The sequence below is a fragment of the Musca vetustissima genome, unplaced genomic scaffold (genome assembly GCF_032173495.1).
Source record: "Musca vetustissima isolate MV318-11 ecotype Yass unplaced genomic scaffold, APGP_CSIRO_Mvet_v1 utg35638, whole genome shotgun sequence".
NCBI classification, from domain to species: domain Eukaryota; kingdom Metazoa; phylum Arthropoda; class Insecta; order Diptera; family Muscidae; genus Musca; species Musca vetustissima.
In genome coordinates this window covers 69,850-92,840 of record NW_026888443.1, presented here as the reverse complement: position 1 = coordinate 92,840, position 22,991 = coordinate 69,850, and the positions used below count along the sequence as shown (strand labels likewise).

At 34.8% G+C, this 22,991-nt stretch overlaps 1 protein-coding gene across 1 annotated transcript in view; it reads left to right on the top strand.

The window, feature by feature from the left end:
* LOC133336311 (roundabout homolog 2) overlaps nucleotides 1–22,991 on the top strand; it is a gene marked incomplete at both ends in the record, with an annotated part of 91,713 nt that overhangs the window by 5,906 nt on the left and 62,816 nt on the right. Inside the window, one exon of the mRNA XM_061544601.1 lies at nucleotides 21,256–21,374. Within this exon, the coding sequence (XP_061400585.1) occupies nucleotides 21,256–21,374 (119 nt within the window). The remainder of the gene's footprint in view (nucleotides 1–21,255; nucleotides 21,375–22,991) is intronic.

Sequence of the window (22,991 nt, the reverse complement as noted above, 5' to 3'; positions counted from 1 at the left end):
ATCATACAATAAACGGAGCATATTTGGTCCAAATCGGACGTTCCGAAGCATGTTAAATAAAGTCCTTCACTTCATTTAAAAACCAAATATAAATTTCCATAACTTCTGACCTTAACAATCATAAGTACGAATTTCCAAAACCTCCCACATATCCTAATCTTAATATCAAATATCAGGATTCCAGCTCTATCGGTTCACTTAAATCCAAATTGCATCAAATTTAGTACCATTTAGTACATATAAATGCAATGTTCCATTACTAACTACATCATACAATCCAATAGAAATTTTATATCCCAATTTCAGGATTCCAGACCTATCGGTGTACCCAAAAATCCAAACTGTACCAAATTTAGTACCATGTAGTACTTTACGAATTTTCAACGTTATTTACATTCCTCAATTCCACACTCTAACAGTAATGTTAATTCCACATATCTAGTATTCCAGCTCTATCGGTTCACCTAAATCCGAATTGTATCAAATTTAATACTTTTCGCACATACAAGTGCAAATTTTTAAAACTACCTACATATCCCAATCATACACAACAACAGGATCCCTAATTTCAAATTTCAGTATTTTTTGACCCCAACAGGAATCCTAACTCCAAATTTCAGGATTCTAGCTCTATTGGTTCCCCCAAAATTCAAATTGTACAGAATTTAGTAACATTTAGTACTCATAAGTACGAATTCACAAAACTATATACAAACTTCAATTGTTGTTACTATTCCAGCTTTTAAAATACAAATTGTATCGAATTTAGTACCATTTAGTACCCATAAGTACAAATTTCCAAAACTACATTCATACTCCCATTCCAACACTCCAACAATAATCTTTTTTCAAAATTTCAGTGTTCCTCCAGTTCCATCTGGTCATCTAAATCCTAATTGTACCAAATTTCGTACCTATTAGGTACACATTTGTAGAAGTTTCCCAAACTTCCCACATACTCCAATCCTACAACCCAAAAGTGATCGTAACTCCAAATTTCAGGATTCCAGCTCTATTGGTTCATCCAAAATTCTTATGGTACCAAATTAAGTACTCATAAGTACGAATTTCCCAAACTACCCAAATACCACAGTTTTACAATGCAGTAGTAATCTTATTTCAAATTTCATTGTTGCAGATCTATCGGTTCACTCAAATCCTAATTATATAAAATATTGTACTATTTAGTACTTTTCGTACTCATAAGTACACATTTCCAAAACTACCTACATATCCCAATCCTACACTCCGTTTGTAATGTTAATTTCAAATTTCAGGATTCCAGCTCCATTTGTACCTCCAAATTAAATTTGTACCAAACATAGGACCATATAGTACTTTTCGCTCAAATTGAGTACACGCTTTCAAAATGATCTTCTAATATCGACCCCACTTCCCAACGTCAATTCGGTATACTAAAAGACGATCGATCGACTAGCTGAGTCGATCTAGACATGTGTGTCCGTCCGTCTGTCCATTATAATTTGTAAACACGATACAGGCCACAGTTATGGACCAATCTTCACGAAATTTTGCATGTAGGATGGCTTAGGCCCAATGAAGACCCCTATTGTTTTTGGTAAAGATCGGTTAATATTTAGGGGATGAAATGGACCAAATACTTACATTTTTTCGGTTTTTCTGGTCGCTGTAGATTATGGCCCAAACATCGAATTTTTACATGGAGAAGGGGATTGGGCCAAAGAATAAGCATGCCTGTTTTGATAAAAATCGATCAATATTTAGCGGGTCAAATGGACCATGACTTTTGTGTGAAAAATGACAAAATTTGTATTCTATGGCTTATATGTTTACTCCTATACCCAAGAGGAGTGGTCGGCCTTTAAATTGATACCAATTATTTTGTCCTATGTACTCGGATGTGGGAGTTACACTTAAATATTTACCATTGCCACACTAGAGGGCGGAAATATAGCGCTGATCGCTTTGAAATGTTCCATGAGGTTCCAGTTATGGTCAACGCCTTTAATTTTCGGTGATGATCAGATAATAATTTGGGGGTGAAGTGGACCGAAAACTTATTTTTTGGTATTTTTTTTCCGATTCAATGTATAGACTACATTTATAAGCCGAACATCACAACCCAACCCACGGTGAAGGGAAAATTAGAAGGGCTGTACTGAATATTGGTAATATTTGGAAAATATGTCAGTGTAAGGAAGATGTGCTGTTGACATCTAATCGGATAGACAGAAAGATAGAGTTCTATGGTAGTTGTGTAGGGTATCGTATGGTCGGCCCCGTCCGACTATACTGCTCTGCTCACTGTTTTTTATTTATTTTCAATTCTTATAGTAAAGCAAATTTCCATACCGAAAGTTATCGATATTGCCTCCAATATTGGGTATTTTTGGGTCGAAATTTTGTACATCGGTTGGCTTCTAATTTAGTAGAAAATCTGTCTAACAAAACAAGCTATCAATATTGGTCAACTTTTTGGAGTTTTGGGGCCTTTAGTCATATTTTGCGACCAAAATGGCTTCTATTTTTTAATTTTGGATTCTCAGTGGGCGCCAAAGTTTTCTACTCCAAAAAATTAGCAATATCGGTCGCCGTTTTGGTATAATCGCCACTATTTTCTATTTTGATGATTTCAGACATATTTTCGAAACGTCATGCGTCATTTTCAGGGTACTAAACCGACCTGAGTATCGGCATTTCCTTTTCTCCTGAATTTGGTTCATTTTTATTGCACGTTTTTTCTTTTTTTTTTTTTGGTATTTGACCAACAATATTTCTATATATTATTTTAATAATAAATTATCCATCTTTGGATCACATTTCCTTTTCTTCTTCTATATAAAAAAATGAATCATTTTCTTTCAACACCACAAAGAAATCGAGAAAGCTTTGTCGGCTTATCATGTGTCGTCTATTGACATTCTAGATAATTTCTCATACCCTTCATTATTCATCTCAGAAGGTGTCAATTATCATTTCCTTTTTCAATTTCTTTGTTGTTCTGCCAACAACAGAAGACGATGAAGAACCCAGAATACCGATCTGACAATAGCTGTCATTAAATAAAAAAACTTACTAAGTTAATATTTGTATTATATTTTATTATTATTGTTGGTTTAGCTGTAATGAGAAAGAGAGAAAGACTGAGGATTTTCCAACACAACACATGTATGGACAGCAATTACAACAACAACAACGTTTACACTTATACATTTAACACCACTTGCATTATTTACAAGAAATGTAAACAACAACAAGAACTACAGTTTTCCTCTTTATGTTCGGAAAACAAGTGAGGGAGCAGTATGTGTGTGTGTGTGTGTTTGTCGGGCTAATACCTTTTGAAGATAAAATAAAAATATTTATTTGTTTGAATATTTTCTTGTTTGAATATATGAGAGTGCTGTTTGATATGCCTTTTATTTTCCCAACTTAAAAACACCACGATGTCAATAATGTAAAGAAATGAGAAAAAAACGAAGTTTCCGACTTCGAGTGGGAGGAATGAAAACACACCTTTGTCATGGTGTGGATAATGTAACAAATATTTAAAAATTTTTTTATAATTTTTTTTTTAATAAATATTTATATATTTACCCTTTGCACAGTGCATGCTGGGTAGAGTATAAATGTCAATAAGGTTATCTATCGCACACACACACACACACTCACACAATATCATTGTCATGCAAATAATGACAGATTCAACACCATGTCAATAATGACAGCTGTTGATATCAAATCTTATAAAAATTCCATTTTTTTATAAAGAAAAATTAAATTTTTTCTTAGAACAATCGTTTTTGAAAATACATAATGCAAAATTATGTTAATTTGTATTCAGAAAAAAACCGAAAACGTTTAACAAGATTTCCAAGAATTTTTGCGGAACACCTTTTTTCATTGTTTTGCTCTGTAGGCAGTTACATACTACATAGGTGCTGTCAAATTGTTAAATGTAAAAAATATCATGTTTGAGGTGCGAAAACAATAACAACACCAACAACATTCCAAAACACCTCCTGCTTCTACTCTAATTAAAAATTCTTTAAGGCACCTCATTCCTGTTAATCGTCATCGTCAGAACAACAACAATTCAAGCAACAACAATAAATACCTTCGCTGTACAAAAGAAGTCACGTCACGTGTTATGTTTCTATTGTTGTTGTTGTTGTTGTTGCAGGTAATTAATTAATTAAAAAATTATTTTAATAGAATAATCAAAGAGCATGATGGCTTAGAGGAAGCCATGGGAGTGTTGTGAAAAAAATGACAATACCGAAGAAACCTACAAAAATTAATTGAAATTTCATGCTTTGCATAACAAAATCGGTGTGGGGGTGCTCGTGGGTTATCATGTCTTTGTTTTATTCTAATTGAAATTATGTTTTTTTCTTGACGGTTTCGTTATGGAATGAAATTTGAGAATTTGTGAGAAAAAAATTATTTAACACTATTTTTTATTATTGTACTGATTAGACAAATGAAAAGTTCAATGAATTTAAATTTAATAAAAATAGGCAGGAATATTATAAATATTTAAATAAAATAATTAAAAAACTTGTCTTTAAAAAATTAATTTCTATACCCTACACAACTATATTGTCAGGGTATAATAGCTTTTTATGGCAGCAAAAATTTGTAACGTTGGGAAATATTGGTCCTATCTTTTAGTATACCGATCGTAATATCTCGACTAGCCGTGTCGATCTAGACATGTGTATCTGTCCATCCGTCTGTCCACTATAATTTGTAAAAATGATACAGGCCGCAGCTATGGATCAATCGTCTCGAAATGCAACGGCAGGAGCATTCATGGGCCACACCCTCTGCCGTTGCTAATGATCGGTTAATATTTAGGGGATGAAGTAGCATTCATGGGCATGCCGTTGCTAATGATCGGTTAATATTTAGGGGATGAAATGGACCAACAACTTTATTTTTGTCTATTTTTCTGGTCGCTCTAGAGGCCACAATTATAACCCGAACACCATGACATTTTACACCAGAAAGGGACTCTGGCAAAAGCATAAGCATGACTGTTTTGATGAAGATTGGTCAATATTTAACGGGCCAAATGGACCCTGACTTTTGTGTGAAAAATTAAAAATTTTGTATTTTATAGGGTATATATTTACCCCTGAAGGACATAGACCCGAGAAGTTGATAGTATATCCAAGAGATTGGTCTTTAAATATCTACGGGTACGTATTCCAAGTACTACTCTGGAGCGCGAAAATATAGCGCTGATCGCCTTAAAATGTTCCATGAGGTTCCAGTTATGGTCAAGGACAACGCCTAAATTGTTAGGTGATGATCAGATAATAATTTTTCGGATGAAGTGGACCGAAAACTTAATTAATTGTACTTTTCGAGTCGAAAGCGGAAGATCACAACACAAACCACGGTGAAGGTAATCGTACCTATAACTTTCGGTGATGATCACATAATAATTATTTTAGATGAAGTCGACCGAAAACATAATTTTTGTAGTCTGTATGAGAAAAAAGTCCGTCACAACAAGAAAAATCTGCTCTGAAAAGGAATATTCTGGTGTGATACCAAATATTCGAACCTTGACACGGTTGAATTTAATTTGTAGGTGCAATTTCGCAACAATGGTCGACATAAATACAACTTATCAAGTAAAGACATTATGCCTGATGAGCCGCTTAACCAACAGCGAAAGGCGTCGCATAGTGGTGGGAATGTAGTATCTCTCTGGCTTTCTATTTCATTGCTACTCCGATCGAGTAGCTCATATCGAAAGAGAAATTAATAAAAATACATCAAATTAATGATCCTTCGCCCTAAAAAGGCATAAAAACAAAACTCAAAAATTCAGCTTGAGCCCGGCTGGGATTTGAACCCTGGTTCCCATGGCATCTGTTGATGTCCGGCGCCTTAGCGTTCAAAGCCACCTCCTTATCTTCCTAAGGTTGCACATTATGCAGTTGCATACCATTGAAGAAAAATATTGTAGTCTGTATGGAAAAAAGTCCGTCACTATAAGAAAAATCTGCTCTGAAAAGGAATGTTCTGGCGTGATGAAACACCTCAAAATACTCACCGAAGATCCCGTAAATTATATATTCTTGACCAGAACAAAATTCTATATCGATTTTTGCATGTCCGTCTGTTGAAGTCACGATAGAGATCGCAATGTTTATATGGTGTAACGGTACTTACCAATATTCGGTATTTAGGGGATTTTGGGCGCGTTTTCCAACCGATTTGGTTGTAATTTGACATTATGGCTTGTTATTGCATCTCCGTACTAAAAATTATTGATATTGACCCAAGGTTCAGGGTAGCCTCCATATAACGGTACCTCCCAATATTCGGCATTTGTGTTCTCATTGTACATATATTGTTTGAGTGTAGCCCTCATATACGGTACCCCCATATCATAGTACTAGAAATGATCAATGTTGTCCCAAGTAGGTAATAAATAAATTTTGGACATATTTTTCCAATCGAATAGGTTGTATTTTTTTATTCTCATTTACTTACAAATGTTACTACCCTATTAGCTAATCATATTTATACCCTTCACCACACTGTGGTACATATGTTTGTAACAGGCAAAAGGAATCGAGATGGACCCATGGTTCCTTTTGAGTATATGCATAAAATCACTTTCTGAGTCGATTTATGCATGTCCGTCCGTCCGTACGCCTGTTGATATTAAACAAAGTACAGGTCGCATTTATAATCCGATTTGGATGAAATTTGGTACAAGTCAAAAAATCGGTTCAGATTTAGATATAGCTCCCTTATATATTTTCGTCCGATTTAAGGTAAATGGTGTACCAAAGTCCCTATATATCTTTCGATTTGCACGAAATTTGGTATAGCCTACTGAATTAGGTCTAGAATGATGTATGCTAAGTTTTGTGAAAATCGGTTCAGATTTAGATATAGCTCCCATATATAGTTTCGCTTGATGATTTTTAGGTAAATGGTGCACCACAGTCTCTGAAAATCATTCGATTTTCACGAAATTTGGTATAGCCTACTAATTTGCTGGTTGGGTGCTTGCAACGTTCGTTATTCGCGCTGTCATTGTCGGGGAAATGACACCCAAAAACGAAGAAGGCGAATAGAAAAATCCAATAAATTGCAGTATAGAATGCAGGCTACTAAGTCGGTATAGTCGGCAATAATAATTTATGACCCTAAAGGAAAATCTATTAAAAAAATTTACAGATATCCATACTCTCCTACCCTCAATAAAGTCGAGAATGATGTATGCCAAGTTTCGTGAAAATTGGTTCAGATTTAGATATAGCTCCCATTGGCATAGCGTAAGGTAAATTGTGTGTGTGGCACAGCATACTCAATAAAGTCGAGAATGATGTATGCCAAGTTTCGTGAAAATCGGTTTAGATTTAGATATAGCTCCCATATATATTTTCGACCGATTTTATGATTTGGTGCACCAAAGTCCCTATATATCTTTCGATTTGGACGAATTTTGGTATAGGGTAGTGAATTAAGTCTAGTATGATGTTGCTAAGCTTCGTGAAAAGATCCATAGCTAGGCCGATTGACACAAATTACTGAAGTAATATAAATTAGTCTTTGGCAGATTTCCCTGAAATCGGTACAGATATAGATATATACAAAAACGCGTCGTCTGTTAGGATACATATGTAGAATATACCCAAAGTGGTGAAGGGTATCATATAGTCGGCCAAGTCCGACTTGACCACTTTCCTTACTGGTTTTCTGACGTCTTTTTCGGAATATTCAAGGTCCTATAATAACATGAGTTTCTCCTGGGAGCCCTCCCCCCCTGTAATTTTACACATTCTGAACGTTATCCTCAAGGTGGAGGAATCTTATTTTGAAAATTCTTATTTACAATGTTTTCCCCCTCCTATGTGCTGTTCTTAGCAAACATATCAAATCAGCTGTTATTGTCCCACCCCGACATGACGAAAAACAGCACACCCACCATATTTATTGCCCTTGGCATTTTTCTGTGATTGCCATGATTGATTTGCCATCTAAAAGCGAAACAAAATACATATTCAAGTAGTTGACAGCAAATAAAATGTTAAATAAATTGAAATTAAAGCAAACCAAGAACTGAATGTGACAGACGACCATACTGGACTGTAGAAATCTCACGCGAACGACTGTTGAACAAATTATTCTTTGGACGGGGAGACGATTTTATTTCCTCTATTTGCGGTTAATTTTTCGAAAACACTTTCAAGTGCCCTAAGAGAGCGATAGAGATTAGTAAGGAATTAGCAGTGACAGCTGTAGAGTGGTTTCAATTGGTCAATTGTCACTAATCTTGATTATTTGTCGATTTTTTTATGGTGGTCAATGACAGATTTTTTAATCCCAAGTGAAAGAGGAGGGAAGAGAGAGGGTTGGAAAATTTGATGGAGTTTATATAGCAATTTTTAAACTTGAGTTCCATAAGAAAAACTTTTCATTATTATATTTTCCCAATCTGATGCCGTTGTGATCCTGAGAAAATCATCTTGAACTGATTAGGAGACCTCACTCCCTTTCGGTTTCAACGCGAAAAGGAAAATTGTTGGACGGATCGGTAATTTCGTGAAATAATCATCTTGTCGGACAGATATTCTTGTTTTGCGTCATTATAAGAATCCTATAGAATATATTATTATTGCAAGTAGTCATATTGCTCTTATCAACACTTATTTGTTATATTGTATTTGGCATTTATTTCGAAATAATTTGGAAAATACATATGCGAATTTTATAACAGCAGTGCAGAACGGTTGCAAAACAAAACACAGTCGAACAATAAATGTCAGATAGGTAGAGAGAGAAGGAGGGAGAGAGAAGCAAAAACTAAAACAATTTGGGTGTTGTGTTTGGTGGCCGGTTTTCTATGGCACAAAAACTATTTGTCGTTTTGAATTTTCTATTTTGATTTTATCTTTTCTTCTTTGTTTTTTCTGGTCTTGATTTTCACACATACATGTTCTTGTTTTGAGTCATCGTAACTATTCTATTCTATGTTAAAATTTCAATTTTGCTTGTTGCTCCCATCAACACTTTTTTCTTATATTGTATTTGGCATTTATATCGAAATAATTTGGAAAATACATATGCGAATTTTATAACACAAAACTAACAACCACCAAATGAGGGGAAAGACTAAGGACGATACCAAAATAAAACACAGCCGAACAATGAGTGATGGTGGATTCTTTTTCTTGGAGGGAATATATACATTTGGTTTTGTCAAGAGAGAGAGAGAGGAACAAAATAATCGCAAACAGTGGTAAAATACAGAAAAGTATGAAAATAGTTTTGATATTTATGAAATGTTTAAATTTTTCTTGTCCTGAAGACCCTCTTACAATGGCCTTCGTATCTAGAAAAAATATTCCAAAACTCAATCCCAATGGATCTTGAGAAAAAATGTAGATTTTGATGAAAGAGAAATATCTCACTTCAATGCCACTTCTCTTTAAATTTATTGATAATGTCAATACCCCTCCTGATCTTCTCTGTGGATACTTTTTATTAATAGACCATCATATTCGTTAAAAAAATTATAGCAATTATATTTCTTTTTATTGAAAACACTTAACGTATATTCGGAAATTTAATTGAAAAAATCACCAGACCTGAGGCTTCCTTCCAATTAATCTAAGGTTAATCGAAATATGGACATAAGGCGGGGGTGTGAGGAGATGTTAATAAATTTATGGCATTTTTATTAAAACAACAAATAAAACACTTAAAAAAAACTAAAACCCTGATGATGGTAATTTTTATTCGACACCATTGTCTATAGTTTCTAAGGGCTTTTAGGGAGATGTTTAGGTAGAAGTATTTTTAGGAGATGAAGCATTCTCTCCATATAGGAAATATTCAATTAATTAACAACCGCAAGACAACCACAATACATAAAAACAATTATGCCTCTTTAAAAACCATTATAATTATTAATAAAGGAAGCAGCTTCTTTCAACACCCCTCCCTCTAATTTTTTTTCTTTTGAACAAATCTAATTTGTTTAGTGGCTGTTGCCACTTCCCACCTATTTATTTATTTTTTAATCTCCAAAACATTGTTGCACCATTTTCACGTTTTCTTAAGCAATGCTGTTGTTGCATTTATTTCCATTATATTCCTAGAAAAAAAACTGTCCTAAAGCCATTCCGAAAGACAATTGAATTGAATTGATTTTGGTTTCTTTCAAAACTGTACTTTAAAACAATGTTTAAGACAGTTCCCCAGTTTCCAAAAACAAAACATTTGGAAAAACCTTATGGAAAATGTGTCAATATAAATTATGGCCTGCTGGTTGGTTGCTTGCAACGTTCGTTATTCGCGCTGTCATTGTCGGGGAAATGACACCCAAAAACGAAGAAGGCGAATAGAAAAATCCAATAAATTGCAGTATAGAATGCAGGCTACTAAGTCGGTATAGTCGGCAATAATAATTTATGACCCTAAAGGAAAATCTATTAAAAAATTTACAGATCTCCATACTCTCCTACCCTCCACCTCCCCTTCCTCCCAAGTAACCAAAATGGCAATTTGGGGAAAGATTTTCAAATAATTTCTATACTTTAAAATCCATTTGAGTGTTTATACTTTACACAAGTTTTCAATATTTGTTTTAGTTGTTGTTGTCGTTTTTTTATAACGGAAATAATAAATATTTTGAAAATAATTGAGTGTTAGAATAAAAACAGATATACACTTAAGGGGACCCCCCCATTCTCGGGGTCAAAAAATTTTTTGATTTAATTCGAATCTACACTAATTCAAGAATGTCCCTACAAAATTTCAAGTGAGAATCTCAAGAACTCTTGAAGATATAGCCGATTTATTGTGTCAGCATCAAGTGACGGCTAAAGGGTTTCTCAAACTTTAAACGCGTTTTTCTCTAAACATTTTTTTGCGAATGGCGGGCACGATAACTCAAAAACTAATAACCCAATCGATTCCAAATTTTTACACGTTTCTCTGTGAGTATACTGCTATCGTATGAACTAGGATAAAGTCAATCGGTGAAGATCTTCCTTATTTTTTTAACTTGATTTTTGGTCAAAAATCGGCGATTTTCCAAAAATAAGTTTTCAAAGGTCCGCGATTTTATTAATTTTAGAGCGATGTCAATAATCCTAGTTCATACGAGAGTCAGTCGTGTACTCTTTCTAACACCGTTGGAATTTTCGGATTCCGATGTTCCAGTGAGGAGTTATAATGCCCGCCATCAAAAATAAGGACTTCTCTTTAAAAAAACAACAACAAAATTTTTTTGTAAATTGTTTTTCTTCTCTTTTAAATCCTCAACTATATATGTGCAGAGTTACAAACCTTAACAAGCATTGGTATTGATTTACCAGCCCATTGAAAATCTTGAAAAATTAAAATCGAGAATGGGTGGGGTTCCCTTAAAAACATTTTAAGTTACACGCATGCTATAAATTAATACAATTGCCCTGCAGCCGTCTTGCTTATGGGCAGCAATTGACTTTTTTATCATAAACCAAGACATTTTTTGAATTTGTATTAGGTAGGAAGTCTCCCCACCAAAAATGATCAAAATTCGTCCTTTTTTTTTGTATAAGCCTCCATATAAGGGTACCGCTCTATATTCGGTGTTTTGGTGAATGTTGGGAACGTTAGGAAGGTTCTCGTTCCGAATTTGATATTTTAAAATACCTATGGATAGGTTTCGGAGTAGCTTCCATAGAGAATTTCCGATTATTGGAATTTCCCCCTATTTTCGTAGTTTTGAAGACTTTGTGCATGTTTTTCCAAAGAATTTGTTTCTATTTGATATTTTGAAATCCCATTTGGTGGGAAATCTCTCTACAAAAAAATTATCATCCATCTTTCGAAGTAGTAATTTAATATTTTGAATTTTTATTGGCTAAAAAAATCGGCCTACCAAAAATGATCAATATTGGACCATGTTTCAGGGTAGCCCCCCCAGAGCATTTCCCCCGATTATTCGGCAAGATATTCAACCGATTTGTCTCCTATTTGATATTGTGGCTTCACATTGCGTACGATATGTCTCTACCAAAAATTATGAAATTTGGTTCACGTTTCGGGGTAGCCCGAGTGCTGGGCATGTTTTTCCACTAAATTAGCTCCTGTCAAAGAAAATCGGCCTACCAAAAATGATCAATATTGGACCATGTTTCAGGGTAGCCCGCCAGAGCATTTCCCCCGATTATTCGGCAAGATATTCAATCGATTTGGCTCCTATTTGATATTTTGGCTTCCCATTGCGTACGAAATGTTTGTACCAAAAATTATTAAATTTGGTCCACGTTTCGGGGTAGCCCGAGTGCATAGAGTGGCATCTCCAACATTTCGGTATTTTGGGGATGTTGGGCATGTTTTTACACTAAATTAGCTCCTATTTCATATTTGAATTTCCATTGGCTAGAAAATCTCCGTATACAAAATTACCAGTGTTGGCTTATGTTCACGGGCGGCCCCCATAAAAGTGGGGGGGGGGGGGGGGTACCCATTATTCGGTATTTTGCGGGCCCTAATAAAGGTTCACCTTATTTTCGACATTTAAAGGTTTTCAGTCGCATTCTCCTATTGAATATACACATGTATGCAGACAATTGGACAGATTTCCAACCTAAGTGTACGTAATATAGCAGAAAATGTATTGATTTACCCCGTCCGTCCGGATCATCCGATTTGAATCAAACTTTGTTCATCCTATTATCTTTACCAAGCCTAGATAAAGTCCGAAAAATTTCAATATTTATAAATCAGATCAGATCAGATGTTCGATTTGAATCAAACTTTGCACAACCTTTTATCAAGATCAAGCTTAGATCAAGTCCGAATATCGGAGCCATTGGCCAACTCTTTCTGGTACTTCCCCCACGAATAGTCAAAATGTTCAATATTTATAAATCCAATTTCATTCGAATGGAATGATAGATTTGTACCAAACCTTGCACAACCTGTTATCTTTACCAAGCCTAGATCAAGTTCAAAGATGGGACGCGGGACACCAAATTTTCGAATAATAAAACCTGAGTGTAATTCCAAAGACCTCCGCAAACCATTGGCTGAGGGCAAGACCGACTGACACTTTTTTACTTGTTGTTTTAAGTCATTTTATATGGTGGACACTTGTATTTTTCCGAGTACCCCCCTGCTGTAGATCGTACCTCATTGTCGAAAATGTGAGATCCAATGGCCTGCCGGACCATTAAACACTCCATCTGGAGCGCAAAAAACTCTTCGATTTCTCAAGCTCCAGATGTGATAATTTAGCGTGTTGACAAAGTTACTGTGGTGAATGGGGCTTCAAGACGATTTTTCAATGGAATCAGCAAAGACTTCAAATTTGATGGCCGGCCGAGTTGAGTTCTTATGTTAATACAAATTTTTCGGTTGAAAATATTACGATATTTTGTTTGTTTTTGTAGAAAAAAATTCCCTATATATTTTTGCTGACATCACTGATGAAGCGGTGACAATGTTGACACTTTCAAATTCCCAGCTACTCATTGACTTGGTTTGGTATTTCCCTGTGCGGAGATTGCCACTTGACATCATCGTCAACATCGCCATCAGACAGATGAACCTTACACGAGATCGTGTTATTTTAAAATTAGCCCCTTCGGAATATTAGCTCCAGAGTTATGACTGCCAACAAAAACAATACACACACATACGCATGTTTTTGTTCCCTCTAAAGATGAATCCATAATTTTTTCTGTTATTTTTCTACATAAAAACAACAACAACTACAAAAACTACACCTACAAATGTTCAATTGCAGACTACGGAGAAGTTAAAGGAACTCTATTTGAAAACCCATCAACTCAACATGAAGATGTAAAAAATAAGATGGATGACAAATTCAATGAGAGACAAGGTGATGATGAAGATATAAAATAATGATCATTATGATGATCACACTCCCCCCCTCCATCCCCTTCAGTAGATTTGTATTGGAGTTGTTTTTTTAAAACAACAGTGGATTATAGTCAGCCGTCTAGAGTCGTTTTACAATAAAGTTGTAGGAGACATTGTTTTTATTGTGGCGGATGGTGGTATTGCCTCTGAAGATGTGTTTTGTTCTTGTATTGTTGTTGGTTTCGTTGTTATTTTTATGATTATCTCTCTCTTGCAAGTTCTATTTGTGTATAGATTGTGTGTATGTGTGCCCCTTGATGATGATGCTGCCAGCCGCGAAGTGTAAATGCTAAACATCGAATAACATTTCACATTTTCCTAGGGTGAAACAATGCCGATGATGATGTTGTCGATGATGCTGCAGATTGCATGACTCCGAAGCTATGGCTGGATTATGCTTCACTGCCTGCCTGACTGGGATGGTGTTTATTTTTTTTCCAGTTGTGGAATCACTATCACCACCGCTGATTGATAACACTGCGGGCGGTCGTTTGTAGTGATATTATTTGTTTTTGTTGTTGCTCTTATTGTTGTCTTACTTCTTGCACTCACTACATCAGCAAATAGTAGAGGTTTTTTTCTTTGGAATTTTATACTGGGGGTCAATATGGGGGCTTCCATAAAAAATTGCAGTTTTTCATACTGAAAATTGTTATTGATAACAATTTGAACTATAAATGATTGTTATCGATTATTGTTGCTAACTAATCAATATAAAAAAAAAAATTAATAAGATCATGGTTAGTATTTGAAAACTCCAGGTGGAAAAAATCGCCATAGGTCAATGTTCGGAGATATGGCATGTTAATTTTTTTTTTTTTTTGCTAGCGACCCTATTATACCTGGAGAGATAGCTTTATAAATTTTAGTATATTTCATATTATGCAGAATTGCAATTTCGAGGAAAAAAGAATCGGTTTTCTGAATTTTTGAACCGGATATTCCGATAATCGAACCGGTTTCAATACTTTATATGCATATTATAAGAATGCTAGACCCTGACCAGACCCTATCTCTGTGTTAAATCTCGTCATGTCCGGTTCTAGAGCGGCCAGAAAAACATACAAAAATATATTTTTGACCCATTTCATCCCCTAAATATTAACCCATCATTACCAAAAAACAATAGAGGTCTTCGTTGGCCAGAACCTGCCCCATATCCGTAACTGTGGCCTGTATCGTGTTTACAAATTATAATGGACACACATGTCTAAGTCGATTCAGCTAGTCGAGATATGCCGATCGGTATACTAAAAGGTAGGTCTATGACCATTATTTCGGTTCATTATTTCACCCTACACAACTATGTTGTCAGGGTATTATAGCTTTGTGCAGCCCCAAGAGTTTGAAACGATGCGAAATATTGGTCCTAGACCCACCTTTAAGTATACCGATCGTCATATCTCGACTAGCTGAGTCGATCTAGACATGTGTGTCCGTCCGTCTGTCCATTATAATTTGTAGACTCGATACAGGTCACAGTTATGGACCAATCTTCACTAAACTTTGCATGTAGGATGGGTTCTGTCCTATGAAGACCCCAATTGTTTTTGGTAAAGATCAGTTATTATTTTGGGGATGAAATGGATCAAATATTTTTCCAGAGGCCGCAATTATGATCCGAATATCGCGAAATTTTACATGGAGAAGGAGATTGGACCAAAGAATAAGCATGCCTGTTTTGATAAAGATCGGTCAATATTTAGCGGGTCAAATAGACCCTGACTTTTGTGTAAAGAGTTAAAAAATTTTTATTCTGGGGCGTATATACTTGCTCCTGAAGGACTTATATCCGAGAAGTTGATAGTATATCCAAGAGAAGTTGTTGACCCTCAAATTGATACAAATTATGTGGCTGTATGTGCTCTGATGTGGGAGTTATACGTAACTAGGTAAAGGTGACTATGTGCATAGTAATACTATTACTCCATTAGAGGACGGAAATGTCGAGCTGATCGCTTTAAAATTCTACATGAAGTTCCAATTATGGTCAAGGACGACGCCTATAGGTTTCGGTGAAGTTGAGATTTTTTTCAGGGGGTGCAATGAACCGAAAACTTTAATTTTGTCAGATTTTCTAGTCGCTCCAGTGGCAATTTTTATATGCAGAACATCACATATTTTACAAGGTGAAGGGGATCTGACCAAATACTTAGAGCGGCTGTTTAGATGATGATCTATCAATATTCCGAGGGTCAAATCAACCGAAAACTATAGTGAAAAATTTTTTATTAAAAAAAAATTGGAAAATATGCCAGGGTTAGAAAGTGGAGTTGTTGATCTATAATCGGTAAAGGTAAAGGGTGCAGATATCACGAAATATTGCCCAGGCTCATAATATAGAACCGCAGAAAGTTTGCTTTTCGTGGTAGTTGTGCAGTGTATCATATGGTCGACTCCGTCCGACTATACTGCTCCGCTCACTGGTTAACTCTTGGGGTCACATGAAGCTATAATACACTTACAACATAGTTGTGGAGGGTATAAAAATAGCTATAGGTCAAGAATTTAAGTTATGGCGTGATGAATTTGTTCCTGGTAACTCTAAAGTTTATAAGGCAAAAGCTTTATATATTTTTTTTGAAGTTTTTGCAGTTGATTTTTGAGATGTCCTGTCTTCAGTCAAATCCACAAGAACAGATTTTTTAACCTCCAAATATTCTACAAAAATATTATTCATAAGGCTTTAGATAGGGTCTCCAAAGACAAGAAATTATTATTCGCATGTTTTCATCGTCCTCTTGTTCCCCATTCTTGGCCATTAGAATCTTAGGTCTACGAGCACAATTTTTGGGTGTGAGCGTACCAATAGTCTTCGAAGTTTGGAAGGAATATTACAATGTAAAAAATTTCAATAAAATCTGTAACATTTTTCATGAATGATCGTGCTTTAATCAACTGGAAATTGTCTGAAACCGATGTGACCAAAGAGAAACATGGGGTCTAAATTATCATTAGCCGTTAGGCTGAGTATATAAACATGATGCAACTGTAAACTTTGGACTTCAGCACAACATGATTGATTAAGTCCATCTCAGTAGCTGCGTCAACACACAAAATTGTGGCATATCGGAGAAGCCTATCCATCATTAGCGTGTGGCTGCTGTTTAGTGGAAGACATTGAACCTATATATATATTTTTTTTTTTCAAAAATAAAGTTTGGAGAAATGTTGAATTATTTTTCTATGTTCCTAGCTGGATGGTACTGATCTGGACAAAAATTTACTTTTAACAGGACGGCGCTATATGTCACAGAAGCGACGAAACCATTATTCTTTTGCTGAGAATAGTTTTTCGAGCCTTTTATCTCTCAAAAATGCGATCAAATTGACCATCGTGATCTTGTAATTTAACACCTTGCGATTTTATCTTTCAAGAGCTCAGCATCGATTATAGACCATCCTGGATGGATTTCACGAGATTATCGAGGACATAGGGCAACCATTTTACCATTGCAAAATTTTACATCTTTTATGGTCCCACAAACGAGTTCATGGTGGGCAGTTGGATGATATGTATCTCCATTTTTCTCCGAATACCTGTATAACTCTGCTTATTGCATAAATTCGATATGTTTTCGTCAGTAAATTTATCTGAAAATATATTATCTTGAGAAAATAGATTCCCAAAAGAAATTCTATATGCCGTAATATTTTCATTTAACATCCTCCCAAAAGTATGCTCTTCGTTATGAAATAAACAACTGTATCTCAGTTTTTCTTTCTAAATAACACCGCTTATTTAAAAATGCGATATGTTATGGCTAATAAATTTCCCCCAAAAAAATATATTATCTTCAGAAAATAGTTTCCAAAGATGCATGCAATGTCCTCCCAAAAGTATGCTTTACAATTTTTGCAACAAATTTAGCCCTTTATTTTGAATAGGAATTTATTAGGGTTTCCTCCCTTCTCCCACTTGCCTTTCAACATTTATTTGCCACACATTAAAACATTATTTTAGCATTACAAATTATATGTTGCATACTATTAGGCACGGAAGAAATTGTGTTGCCTATTTTCAAGGCTGTGTTTTTATGCTATCATTCAAATGAGCGAGCTACTATCTATCAACAATTAAAACCAAGAATACAGCCACAATTTTTTTCAACATTTATTTTCTTTATGCCTCTACATTTTTTTCTCTAAAATTTGTATTCTGCAAAATTTCACCTAAAACTATATAACATGTTCAGTCATGTGCAGCATTTTTTTGAGGTTAGCATATAATTAAAAGTACTAATGAATGAATATGCCACGAATATGAATATGCAAGAGATTTTCTAGAAACAATTTTTCAAATTAATGTAGATATACTCAGATATCAGCTGTTCCATATACACACACACAACTTTGGCATATTTCATGGCATACTTTTAGGATCACAAAATAGTTGGTTTTATTAAAATATATAAAGAGAAGGTATTTCGTTTCTGTCATCTCTGCTTATTAACATTTTCTGTGCCGAATTTATTGCCATATAATTTCGTATGTTGATGTTAAACTAAAGTAATTAACAGAAGAAGAGGAATATTAATGTTTTCTGTTGGGGTTTGAATTTTTGATTTCATAGCATTGTTTTGGGGATTGTAATTAAATTGAATAAATTGTTCCACCTTTTCCACCTCTAAGCTTTGTAGGAGAGTAAGAAAAATTAAAGGTCAACCTCAACATATGTTACAAATATTTTAATTTTTACCAATTAACCTGAAAGTATGCAATGAAAAAAATCGCCTCCCTACATATGTTACAAATATTTTAATTTTTACCAATAAACCTGAAAGTAGGCAATGAAAAACCAGTAAGGAAAGTAGTAAAGTCGGACGGGGCCGACTATATGATACCCTTAACCACTATGGGTATATTAAACAGAACTATTAACATGAAATTGGATGAAATAAAATATGTGATATTTATATAAATGTGAATCTACCTAGATCTATCCATAAGGTATGTAAATCGACTTCAAACAAATATAAATAGGTCATCCGTTGGGTTATTTCTGTACTTCTAGAAAACGCAACTACATAATTCTATGCTCAATTTTGTAATTTGTGCAAAATTTGATGTCAATCTGACTAACATGAGGAGTTTGATGCCCAATTTACTTGAAATCTGGCGAAAATATATATGGAAGCTCTATCCAAATATTAAGCGATTTCAAACAAACTTGTCACAGGTTAGGTTATACTAATTTCAGAATGTTTTGTTCCTATCAGCATATTGGTTCCTTGGTGCGTCAATTACTTAAAATAAATCTATAATAAGAGGGAGCTTTATCTAAATCTGGACCGATTTTCACGAAACAAGGCAGACATCACTCTAGGCTCAATTCAGTACGTTATGCCAAATTTCGTGCAACTCGAAAGATATATAGCGACTTTGGTGTACCATTTACATGAAATCGGACGAAACTATATATGGGAGCTATATCTAAATCTGGACCGATTTTCTCGAAACTTGGCAGACATCACTCTAGGCTCAATTCAGTACGTTATGCCAAATTTCGTGCAAATCGAAGGATATATAGGGACTTTGGTGCACCATTTATATGAAATCGGACAAAACTATATATGGGAGATATATATAAATCAGGACCGATTTTCTCGAAACTTGGCACACATCACTCTAGGCTTAATTCAGTACGATATGCCAAATTTCGTGCAAATCGAAAGATATATAGGGTCTTTGGGGCACCATTTACATGAAATCGGACGAAACTATATGTGGGAGCTATATCTAAATCTGGACCGATTTTCACGAAACTTGGCATACATAATTCTAGACTCAATTCAGTACGTTATGCCAAATTGTGTTCAATCGAAAGATATATAGGGACTTTGGTGCACCATTTACATGAAATCGGACGAAAGTATATATGGGAGCTATATCTAAATCTGGACCGATTTTCACGAAACTTGGCAGACATCATTCTAGACCTAAAGGATTAGGCTGTACCAAATTTCGTGCAAATCGAAAGATATATAGGGACCGTTTACATTAAATCGGTTAAATATGTATATGGGAGCTATATCTAAATCTGAACCGATTTTTCCCAATTTCAATAGGGTTCGTTCTTGGGCCGAATAAGTGACATATGCCAAATTTCATTCAATTCGGATCATAAATGCGACCTGTACTTTGTTTACAATTTAACATGGACAGACAAACGGACGGGCATGCATAAATCGAAAGTGATTCTATGCATATTCTCAAAAGGAACCATGCGTCTATCTCGTTTCCTTTTGCCTGTTACAAACATATGCACAAAGACATAATACCCTGTACCACAGTGTGGTGAAGGTTATAAAAATCGCCTACCTACCAGATAATCAGCTGTGTCACACATAACTTTGGTATTTAAGGGCATACTTTTAGGATCATAGTTGACTTTATTGTAATGTATAAATAGGAGGTATTCTTTTCTGATGTTCAGGATTTATTGCCATATAATTTCGTATGTTAATGTTCAACTAAAGAAATTAAGAGATTGGTAGGCTTTTTTGAATTTTAATTTAATAGCATAGTTTTAGGGATTTTAATTAAATTGAATTAATTTTTTCTCTTTTCCAACTCTTGACTTTGACGTAGAATAAGAAATGTGAAAGCTTAGCCTTAACATATGTTACAAATATTTTAATTTTTGTCAAATTAACCTCAAAGTAGGCAATGAGAAAAGATGATAGGCCACATTTTAGGCTAATTACAAAACAAACAAAAAAAAAACTGAAAAATTATTTGTAACATATGTTTAGGCTAAGCTTTCATTTTTTACTTTCCTAAAATGCTGAGCAATATTTATAATATGCATATATATTGTTGCATACATTTAGGTCAACTAGCCATGTTGCAAATTAAATACCCAGCCTAGAAAAGGCATACATTTTATTTGTATGTGTTTTTGTGGCCTACTTTTGGGGGGCAATTTGTGTTCACATTTATTTTGTTTTCTCTTCCAACATTTCATAATTTTAATTTCAAACAAATGGTTTCAACAAAAAAAGGAAATAAAAACGTCGACCACTCGGCAGCCAACAGATGGCGCTGCATACAAATGTGTGTGAGGTTGTGTGTGTGTGTCTTTTTGGAAAATATCCAAACGACATTAGCTAACATAATTTTTTTCCCTTTCAATTCAGTTTTTCTCCTCTTCGTGTTTGTGTTGAGCATTACAGGAAACTAAATATCCGAGCATCTGCTAGGGAGATATGTATGAGAAAAATAAAAGTCCTTTGCATTATTTTTCCCTCCTCCTATTCCCTTCTAGATGGGGGTTTTTCATTTATGACATTTTTTATGTAAATATTTTCCGGTTTTTTTCCACCGCTCATCTCTTTTCATCATCTTCTCTCGTTACAGTTTTACGGGATGATTTTCGCGCACAGCCAAAGGATACCCGGGTGGCTAAAGGCGAAACAGCATTGTTGGAATGTGGGCCACCAAAAGGTATTCCGGAGCCAACATTAATATGGATGAAGGTAAGTTTTTGTTGTTGCTACTGCTGCTGTTCTTCTAACATACTTAGAGGACGATGGAATGGCTGACTGAAATGCCATTTGTTTTTTTTTTGTACTATTACAATATGTATGTGTGTGTGTACACATATATGAGACATTATTAAGTAGATATGTAAATATGCATATGTGTGCGGAGAACAATATCATTTTGTTGTTATTATGTTGCACACACACCCACACATATCACATTATCCCTGCTGTTATTTTCAAAAATGGGATGCATGATTTCCCATCGCATCCGTAACGCATATTCATGTCATGCATAAAACATCGCCCGCCCGGCTGCCTCCCTACCAGGAAGCAAAAACAAATATCATGCTTCTTAACTACAGGTGTATACCATAAAGCTCAATCAAATAACACATAATATTGCATACCTTAAGGGGTAAAAATAATATCATTGCAAATGATTTAAACGGAGAGAATCCTTTGCTTTCTTTGCTCAAGATAAATATGATTTTCTTATTTTTCTCTCTAAACTGAAACGCTCCCCCTATTCATATACCACTTTATTTATTTTTATACTGGCTCTCTCTTTCCCGTAAAATATGCAATAAAATTCTATATTCATTTTCCATTTTGTTTTGGTTAACGACACCTGTGTGTGTGTGTGCCAATCCAAATAATAAAGGATGGGATGGAGTTAGGACTTTCGCCAGAAAATGGAAATGTCATGCAAAATTTATTTCCAAAAAAAAAAATAGCAAAAATACAAGATGGAATGGAATTTGAATAATACTACAATTGTTTTTTATGTTGTTGTTGTTTTTGTTTTTTTTATTTCTTTATAAAAAAGTAAAAACAAAGTAGACATGATGGAACATCATGGCAATGTGGATTTTAAATGTGGAAGTAAATATTAGAATTTATTTTAGGATTTAGCGAATATTTGGGGTTGTTAGCTATATGAGGGCTATGCCCAATTAATGACCGACATATGTCAATTTCGAACCCAACATTTGAGTTTTGTGTCTCAATTCTTTCCTTCAGGAGGCATAATTATATGTGGGAGATGCCTAATTGCTGGCCGATATATTTCATTATCGTCAGCTTCGAGTTTTTTTATCACGATAGAATTCCATAATTTGTAGGGTAAAACTGACTATTTCGTGTAATGAATATCCCCTATACTATGGTAGAAGACGCCTACATGGGGACAACACCAACACATGGAACTAATCAGTAACGAATTTAATATAAGAAGGGGGGTTATATGAGAACTACCCCTAAAAGGGGGGTGAACATTTATAATTTTTGGTGGGAATATTTGCTACCATATGCGACTACCAAATACCAAATTACACTAATTCGGTTGAAAAACGTGCCCAAGAACCCCAAAATACCGAAAATTGGGGGTACCCTTATATGGGGGCTATGCGAAAAAATGGACCCATATTTAAAATTTTTAGTGGAGTGATTTGCTATCCAATAATAACTCAATGTACCGAATTTCAGCGAATTCAGTTGAAAAACGAGCTCAAGAACCTGAAAATACCGAAAATTTGGGGTACCCTTATATGGGGGCTATCCGAAAAAATGGACCTATATTTATAATTTTTAGTACGGAGATTTGCTACC